Here is a 10,403-nt window from a genome sequence, read left to right as displayed (position 1 = left end):
CATGAACTGGGATGCGCGGCCGCGTGATGACGTCATCACGCGGCCGCGCACCCCTTCCTGCCCGCCCGCGGCAAGAAGATAGAAGACGCGGGACCCGCTGCCAGAGGTGAGTATAGGTTTTTTTTAAAATGGGGCTTATTGTATAATTAACTAAGTGTGTGTGTGTGGGGGGGGGGGGGCAGAATATGTAATAATTAATTGTGGGGGGGGGGGGAATATGTAATAATTCATTGTGTGTGGGGGGAGAGATTGTAATAATTAATTGTGGGGGGGGGAGAGAGAGATTGTAATAATTCATTGTGGGGGGGATATGTAATAATTCATTGTGGGGGGGCAGAATATGTAATTCATTGTGGGGGGAGAGTATATTTAATAATTTATTGTGGGGGGAGAGAATATGTAATAATTCATTGTGGGGGGAGAGTATATTTAATAATTTATTGTGGGGGGAGAGAATATGTAATAATTCATTGTGGGGGGGCAGAATATGTAATAATTCATTGTGGGGGGGGCAGAATATGTAATAATTCATTGTGGGGGGGGGGACAGAATATGTAATAATTCATTATGGGGGGAGAGTATATTTAATAATTTATTGTGGGGGGAGAGAATATGTAATAATTCATTGTGGGGGGGCAGAATATGTAATAATTCATTGTGGGGGGGGCAGAATATGTAATAATTCATTGTGGGGGGGGGACAGAATATGTAATAATTCATTGTGGGGGGGTAGAATATGTAATAATTCATTGTGGGGGGAGAGAATATGTAATAATTCATTGTGGGGGGGCAGAATATGTAATTATTCATTGGGGGGGCAGAATATGAAATATTTGTGGGGGTGGGAGAGAATATTTAATAATTCATTATGGGGGGAGAGTATATTTAATAATTCATTGTGGGGGGCAGAATATGTAATAATCACTGAAATATCGGTTAGCAGAAAGGGTTTTGAGGGTTTTTTTTTAGGTATAATTGGGGGGGGGGGCCCCATTAGGAATTTTGTCCCGGGGCCCAGTGGACTCTAGTTACGCCACTGGTCACACAGAAATACTACACTGAGGGGTTGTCTCCCTGCCCCCTCTTATTATACGTGGCTGGTGTGTTGGCAGTAACCAGGGCAGTTTCTAGGTAGTTTGCTGTACAGGGCGAATCTCAAAAAAATTTACCCCCCCCCCCGATTATTAAAATGTGTACAATGTGGTTCGATTTTTAGCATAAACATCCCCCCACAAATGACAAATATTACAGAGATGCATTTATGTATGGATTGTAGTGTATGCAGTACCATCCCACTAGGCCACCTTAGATATTTTCTCTACCGAATTATTTCTAACATATACAGTGTCGCCCCTTCAATTAAAATGGACAGTGTCTTCCAAATTATAATACTGTGTCTGTCATGAATTATCATAATAATGATTTACATATATACTTTACAAAAACAAAGCTTAGCACATAAATACAGCACCAGCATGGAGTTCAATCAGGGGCGGCAAACTGGTCATTTGCACAGGGCCCCCGGTCCTAAAGGCCCCCCCCCCTGCATTTGGACTTTTGTGGGAAGAGGATGTATTGCGCTTTTAACACCCATTGGTTGAATGCTGTTTGAAGATGCTAATCATCTATCTCCTGTCTATATATCTATCATCTATCTGTCTAGTTACCTAACTCCTATAATTTGACTTTTTCCTATCTATATATCTGTCTATCTAACCATTTATCTATTTAGCTTTTTGGCTATCTGATTACTCTATATACTCGTGTATAAGCCGAGTTTTTCTGCACAAAAATGTGCTGAAATAACCTTACCTCGGCTTATACATGAGTCAACTTTAAAAAAAAAACGTAATACTCACCGTCCGGTGCCCGGATCCCCGGCGACTGCTCCCAATCCACGGCAGCTTCTGTCTTCTTTCTTCTCTAGCTGGCAGAGTCGCGTCCATGCGAACTGCCGGCGGACGCACACTATGATGCGGCGGTGTCGCCGCTGATGGCGTCAAAGTATTCGCCAGCCGGCAGAGCGCATGGCCGTGTCTTATAAGCCAGCCAGACCCTTTAGTAGCCAGCCTCCTTTTGTAGCCAGCCCCTTTTACTAGCCAGCCAGCCCCCTTTAGTATACAGCCAGTCCCCAGTTTGCCCAGTACTTAAAAAAAATAAACTTACATACTCACAGCCACATTTAGCCAGCCCGCTCATTTTAGTAGCCAGCTCCCTTTATTAGCCATAAGCCAGTACTTAAAAAAATAATAAACTTATATACTCACCTTCGGGTGGTCCCGATGCTGGGCACAGCTCCCCGATGCTTGGCTTCTCGTCGATCTTCTCTGCACTGCTATGGTCCCCGCGGCTCCTTTGTCTGCTGTAACAGCCGGCAGAGACGTGGCCATGCACTCTGGCACCCGGCGCACATTATGACACGGCCACTGATGATGTCATAGTATGCGCTGGCTGGCAGAGCGCAAGGCTTTTCAAGGCCGTCTTGGTGGCGACCAAGGCGTAGTACAGGAACCTACGGCAAACTCATGGTCGGGGACAGGCAGGAGGTCGAGACTGGCAGCACAGGATTAGATTCAGGAACGTAGCGGTAGGTAAGGACAGGCAGCACTGGATCGGAGTTAGGAACAGAATCGAGGTCACAACGGGAAATCAGGATAATCACAGAGGGCTTGGAATATAGCTTTCTCTCGGAAGCACAAAGATATGTCGGGGGACATAGGAAGGGGCTGGAATTTATCAGGGCTGGCAGCTGGCCAAAGCCATTAGCGGCGCGCTGGCCCTAACTTTTTAGGGTGACGTGTGCGTGCCCTAGAACACGGGAGCGCGCACTCCGGAGCGCGAACATCGCGGGGACTGCTGCTGGAGCCAGGGCAGGTACGTGAGACGCTGGGGCACACGGAGATGCATGGGTGCGCCTGCGACACAGGATATAGGTCGCAGGGGCACCTGTGACAATGGGGAGGGACCATCTTTGTAGTTGTCCCATATCGCCTAGGATACGCAAAGGCAAGCAGGCAGAGTTATTGGGGGCTGGAGCTTTAGGGTGCACTCTCATGCCTGAGTCCACTGTCCTCATTAAAGAAGCCTTCAAAAACATGGCATCATCAAATAAGCTGCAACAAATTGTTTATTCCGTCCACATCCGCCCATTGATGAAAGAAGTCAGCAGGTGTGGTAGCAGGAAGGCATGAGTGGTTTATATGTTCATATGCTAAATGTGAACTATCCCAGCCACCTCAGTAAGGCTCATTTTAAGTGAGTTTTTATTAAAACTCATAAATCTTTTCAGTAAATAGCTACAATGAGACAACCATTTTTAATTGACTGTGTACCTCACCCTCCTTCACCCCATACCAAATTTGTGGTGGATAAGCTTACAATCAGGATTGTTATATCATCTGACCATGTTCCTGAACAGTTAGAGTTCTGAAATTTAAGAGGCATGTAAAGTAAACCCCGTTACCTCTATACTGTTAGTGGGGCCTCATAACTACAAATTGATTGATTATTTGATTGAATATGATTTCCAAGTAATTTCTTTCTTCAAGTCTTTGTGTAGTTGTAATCTAGGCGGGAAAAAAACAACAGCAAACTTCCCCAGACCAACTGATTAAATCATCCGTTTGATCATATGTACAGGACATGTGTTCTGGAGAGGTGTAAATGGACAAACTTTCTACGCACTGCTCAGGCTTTCCTTAAAGGAAATCTACCACCTGGATGAAGGATTGTAAACCAAGCACACTGACATACTCGCGTGTGCCTCCTCTGGCAGGATCTGCCCTTTTTGTAGCTTCGTATGCCTTCGTTTTTTTTTTTTGAAGAACAGGTTTTAAAAATTATGCAGATGAGCCTTCGGGGGTCCAAGCTCCATTTACATCTATAGAGTCTGGAGCCCCTGAGGCTCATTTGCATAATCCGTGGAACCTTTTTATTGTAAATACAAAGTCATGAGAAGCTAAAAGAAAAGCAGAACCTGCCAGAGGGGACACTAACCAGTAGGACAGTGTGCTTGGTTTACAATTCGTTATCCTGGTGGTAGATTTCCTTGAAGTCTTTTGAAATCATGTTCAACAAAAAGCATAGTATCACTTTGTCTGACAAAATTATTTATTTAATTAAAATCCAAAGGCCACCTTGTGGTATCCACTAGTACCCTTTGGTCAAATTAACTTTAATTAATAATCAATTATAACAGTTTATAGAGAGGAAATATATATATATAAAAGTGATTAAAATTATGTAGCAGGAGTAGTGGTTCAATACGCAAGAGTTACTCCTTCAAAGAAAGCTACCATTTGATTTAATGGATTATGAAGCAAACATACCTTGAGAATGCTGTAGCTACACTGGTGCAGGATCATATCTTGGTTAATCCCTGAGCTGAGTGATTTTGCTGAAAAAATAAATATAACATTCAGGACCTTTGGGAAAGCTGGATCAACAATGAGCTTGTAATTACAAATGGAGGTTAGTCAAGCATGACTAATCAACCTGAGCTGGATCACCCATACACAACAAATGGGGAATTCATCATCTTCTCCTGCAGAGAAAGACTCACATGCTAAGAGAAGCACAGAAGCAAGCGCTGAAGGAGCCATAGAAGCGACGGAGCTTAATTATCATAATCTTATATCTGTTTTATCAGCAAAACCACTCAGCACCAAGATATGATCCTGCACCAGTGTAGCTTCAGCATTTTCAAGGTATGTTTGCTTCATACTGTATCAAATCAAATAGTAGGTTTCCTTTCATGATGTAACACAATGGGGTAATATCAAATGTGGGAGATAGTGTTAACAGTTAAGGGTTAAGTGGATCATATAATATGTCATATTATCATATGTACTGATAATAGGAGTAGGGGCTCAGTGGCTTCTAACACTAATACTGATCCAACTTGGACTCTTTAAGTTACAACTAACTATACACCACTGTAGCTACCATCTCGCCAACGTCTTTTAAATGCCGCCGGCGACTTTGCTGGCGGCAACGGAAATTTTAATAGCCACGATTGGTGCAAGCACCGACCGCGGTTATTAGCGGTGGGGTTTTGCTGCAATATACAACAACCTCCACCCTTGTATGAAGAGAACTCAGCCCGTGAGCCCTCTTCATACATTCCCTGCACCTCTGCAGCTACGGCGCAGAGCGTTAAGGGGTTACAGGGGTTGTCCCACTTTGTATCTGGCAAGTACAGCGCTCAGCTGCACCCCACATTACATCCATGTCACACTGCACCCCATATTCTCTCCCCTGTACCGGTGGGGGTACATCAATGTCACACTGCACCCCACATTCTCCCCCTGCACCCCTACCTTACATCCATGTCACACTGCGCCCCCACATCCCCTGCACCCCCACATTACATCCATGTCACACTGCACCCCACATTCTCCTCCTGCACCACACATTATCCCCCCTGCATCCCAATATTACATTAATATGTCACTGCACCCACATTCTCCCCCTGCACCCACATTCTGCCCCCTCCACCACCACATTACATCTATGTCACACTGCACCACACATTCTCCTCCTTAAAAATAAATGTAAAAAAAAAATTTTTACACTCCCCCCTTCCCCAGGACCGCACCCCGGCCCGGCTGCCCTAGGCACAGTATTCCCGGGGCCAAGGCATAAATACGGCCCTGACCCCTCACTCTCTCTATTTCGAATAAAATCACAATTAACTAGTCGGCTCCTGGATGTACCTTTAGCACCGACTCCGCCCCTGAACGGAGACTCCCTGTAATATATTTAATAGAGGGACGTTCAGGAGCCAAAAGAGACAGCTCTTTTTCGATAGCTGAGTCTAATGATCCAGCTCACTAAGAAAAGCATGACTGCCCAACACCAGTCCCCACTAACAGAGACGGGAAAAGGGGTGGGGAGGGACCAGGAGAGTCATAATCTCCTGCTGCAGCAACCTCCTATTCATCAGAGCTTAGACATGTAAACAAAAAGCCACAGAGAGTCTGCACACAGCACAAAAGTAAGGAGCAGGAATACTGAATCACTTAATGAATATTCAGGGATTATCCACAAGACAGTGAAGGCACATGGGCAACTAATGTAAAATAGTGGCCACCTTCCAGATCATGTTTCTTTTATGGACCTGTGTAGTGGTAAATTCTAGAAAATCAACCTAGAAGCTGTACAGACCATTTGTGGCTAGATGAGGGCCCCCATAGTGATATATGGCACCTGATTACGGTGAGGTAAGCACCATGACCTGGCTGGGGGTTAATTGTGCAAAATATGGGACATGCATGGCTTTCTATGGCTTGGGTTACAGTTGTGGTTCATCGCAACATTATAATTTTCCCAGCAAAGAAATCTGCTTATCCAAATGATATTACTATTACTAATTACTTATTACTTTGTAGCACTTGATGCTGATGTTCCTAACAGCTTACTTTAATAAATGTCAAGTAACTGGATAAATCCATCATAAAATATAATTTAGATCTCATTGTGAGGCATTTATTATGCCTTGTTTTTATGGCATACAAGGCTTAAAGAAAAAAAAAAATTCTGGTGCATGGCCAATTTTTGAAAATTGGGAGTGGTTGGGATGGACATAAGGCTGCCAGCCTGCCTTGGTCTGTCAAATTTACTATACAGTTCTAGCCTTTTTGCTGCCTGACGATTTTGCAGGCAAATCTATGAAAAGTAACTACAACCTGATCAGAAAATGCTTAGAAAATTACTAACAATTGAGAACATATGCACACTGTGCCACCAGATCACTGACACACGGGGGTACATTTACTTATCCGTCCCATTGACGCCGCCGATCTGGAATGTCCGACGAGGATTCGGAGCTGCCGCGATTCACTAAGATTGTGCGTCCAATTTCCTGCATGTGTCGCTTCCCCCGCTGAGGGTTCACCTTCTTCTTCCCGGTGTATGTGAGTGCTGATCTTGCGACACAATTTGCTTTTTAAATTCCGCGGTTTGTCCGAATCAGTGGGTTTGCTAAAAGAAAAGCAGAACCTGCCAGAGGGGACACTAACCAGTAGGTCAGTGTGCTTGGTTTACAATTCGTTATCCTGGTGGTAGATTTCCTTGAAGTCTTTTGAAATCATGTTCAACAAAAAGCATAGTATCACTTTGTCTGACAAAATTATTTATTTAATTAAAATCCAAAGGCCACCTTGTGGTATCCACTAGTACCCTTTGGTCAAATTAACTTTAATTAATAATCAATTATAACAGTTTATAGAGAGGAAATATATATATATAAAAGTGATTAAAATTATGTAGCAGGAGTAGTGGTTCAATACGCAAGAGTTACTCCTTCAAAGAAAGCTACCATTTGATTTAATGGATTATGAAGCAAACATACCTTGAGAATGCTGTAGCTACACTGGTGCAGGATCATATCTTGGTTAATCCCTGAGCTGAGTGATTTTGCTGAAAAAATAAATATAACATTCAGGACCTTTGGGAAAGCTGGATCAACAATGAGCTTGTAATTACAAATGGAGGTTAGTCAAGCATGACTAATCAACCTGAGCTGGATCACCCATACACAACAAATGGGGAATTCATCATCTTCTCCTGCAGAGAAAGACTCACATGCTAAGAGAAGCACAGAAGCAAGCGCTGAAGGAGCCATAGAAGCGACGGAGCTTAATTATCATAATCTTATATCTGTTTTATCAGCAAAACCACTCAGCACCAAGATATGATCCTGCACCAGTGTAGCTTCAGCATTTTCAAGGTATGTTTGCTTCATACTGTATCAAATCAAATAGTAGGTTTCCTTTCATGATGTAACACAATGGGGTAATATCAAATGTGGGAGATAGTGTTAACAGTTAAGGGTTAAGTGGATCATATAATATGTCATATTATCATATGTACTGATAATAGGAGTAGGGGCTCAGTGGCTTCTAACACTAATACTGATCCAACTTGGACTCTTTAAGTTACAACTAACTATACACCACTGTAGCTACCATCTCGCCAACGTCTTTTAAATGCCGCCGGCGACTTTGCTGGCGGCAACGGAAATTTTAATAGCCACGATTGGTGCAAGCACCGACCGCGGTTATTAGCGGTGGGGTTTTGCTGCAATATACAACAACCTCCACCCTTGTATGAAGAGAACTCAGCCCGTGAGCCCTCTTCATACATTCCCTGCACCTCTGCAGCTACGGCGCAGAGCGTTAAGGGGTTACAGGGGTTGTCCCACTTTGTATCTGGCAAGTACAGCGCTCAGCTGCACCCCACATTACATCCATGTCACACTGCACCCCATATTCTCTCCCCTGTACCGGTGGGGGTACATCAATGTCACACTGCACCCCACATTCTCCCCCTGCACCCCTACCTTACATCCATGTCACACTGCGCCCCCACATCCCCTGCACCCCCACATTACATCCATGTCACACTGCACCCCACATTCTCCTCCTGCACCACACATTATCCCCCCTGCATCCCAATATTACATTAATATGTCACTGCACCCACATTCTCCCCCTGCACCCACATTCTGCCCCCTCCACCACCACATTACATCTATGTCACACTGCACCACACATTCTCCTCCTTAAAAATAAATGTAAAAAAAAAATTTTTACACTCCCCCCTTCCCCAGGACCGCACCCCGGCCCGGCTGCCCTAGGCACAGTATTCCCGGGGCCAAGGCATAAATACGGCCCTGACCCCTCACTCTCTCTATTTCGAATAAAATCACAATTAACTAGTCGGCTCCTGGATGTACCTTAAGCACCGACTCCGCCCCTGAACGGAGACTCCCTGTAATATATTTAATAGAGGGACGTTCAGGAGCCAAAAGAGACAGCTCTTTTTCGATAGCTGAGTCTAATGATCCAGCTCACTAAGAAAAGCATGACTGCCCAACACCAGTCCCCACTAACAGAGACGGGAAAAGGGGTGGGGAGGGACCAGGAGAGTCATAATCTCCTGCTGCAGCAACCTCCTATTCATCAGAGCTTAGACATGTAAACAAAAAGCCACAGAGAGTCTGCACACAGCACAAAAGTAAGGAGCAGGAATACTGAATCACTTAATGAATATTCAGGGATTATCCACAAGACAGTGAAGGCACATGGGCAACTAATGTAAAATAGTGGCCACCTTCCAGATCATGTTTCTTTTATGGACCTGTGTAGTGGTAAATTCTAGAAAATCAACCTAGAAGCTGTACAGACCATTTGTGGCTAGATGAGGGCCCCCATAGTGATATATGGCACCTGATTACGGTGAGGTAAGCACCATGACCTGGCTGGGGGTTAATTGTGCAAAATATGGGACATGCATGGCTTTCTATGGCTTGGGTTACAGTTGTGGTTCATCGCAACATTATAATTTTCCCAGCAAAGAAATCTGCTTATCCAAATGATATTACTATTACTAATTACTTATTACTTTGTAGCACTTGATGCTGGATAAATCCATCATAAAATATAATTTAGATCTCATTGTGAGGCATTTATTATGCCTTGTTTTTATGGCATACAAGGCTTAAAGAAAAAAAAAATTTCTGGTGCATGGCCAATTTTTGAAAATTGGGAGTGGTTGGGATGGACATAAGGCTGCCAGCCTGCCTTGGTCTGTCAAATTTACTATACAGTTCTAGCCTTTTTGCTGCCTGACGATTTTGCAGGCAAATCTATGAAAAGTAACTACAACCTGATCAGAAAATGCTTAGAAAATTACTAACAATTGAGAACATATGCACACTGTGCCACCAGATCACTGACACACGGGGGTACATTTACTTATCCGTCCCATTGACGCCGCCGATCTGGAATGTCCGACGAGGATTCGGAGCTGCCGCGATTCACTAAGATTGTGCGTCCAATTTCCTGCATGTGTCGCTTCCCCCGCTGAGGTCCACTGGAGTTCACCTTCTTCTTCCCGGTGTATGTGAGTGCTGATCTTGCGACACAATTTGCTTTTTAAATTCCGCGGTTTGTCCGAATCAGTGGGTTTGTCCGATGTCCACGCCCCCCAATTTGTGTCGGATGCAAGACGGCGCTGATGCCCACAATCTGATCGCGTGCGGCAAAAACCTGGGGCAATTCAGCTCAAAACGGAAAAAAAATTGCAAAACCTGATGAAAATGAGGTGTTCGGACCCTTAGTAAATGTGCCCCATTGTGACTGACACTACACACGCTGTTGCGATCTCACACACTAGCAGTCACTCAGACACAGATATTGGTTGGATCTAGTACCTTACAGATGAAGATCTGCTCTACTTATCTCTGCTTAATTTGCCCCCAGATGTCTTCACCTCCATGCAGCAAATTACCCACACTGTGCACCAAGGGCGTTGCTAGGTCAAAAGATCCGGGGCCCGTGCCCCGGATCTTTTGACCGATGCCCCAAATGTCCGGGGAAATTTCCCTACTCTCATGGCTA

At 44.4% G+C, this 10,403-nt stretch overlaps 1 protein-coding gene across 2 annotated transcripts in view; it reads left to right on the top strand.

Annotated features, from left to right (window-relative positions):
• Positions 1-10,403, top strand: part of RP9 (RP9 pre-mRNA splicing factor) — a 31,219-nt gene that overhangs the window by 838 nt on the left and 19,978 nt on the right. The window contains exon 1 of one of the 2 annotated variants that reach the window (XM_072153254.1): positions 9-106. The exons of the other annotated variant lie outside the window; for it this stretch is intronic. Coding sequence (XP_072009355.1) covers positions 12-106 — 95 coding nt within the window. The 5' untranslated portion in view covers positions 9-11. Of the gene's footprint in view, positions 1-8; positions 107-10,403 lie in introns of those variants that run through there. 2 annotated transcript variants of the gene reach the window in all.

This window comes from Engystomops pustulosus, chromosome 5 (assembly GCF_040894005.1).
Source record: "Engystomops pustulosus chromosome 5, aEngPut4.maternal, whole genome shotgun sequence".
NCBI classification, from domain to species: Eukaryota; Metazoa; Chordata; class Amphibia; order Anura; family Leptodactylidae; genus Engystomops; species Engystomops pustulosus.
This window is presented reverse-complemented; position numbering and strand designations above follow the sequence as displayed.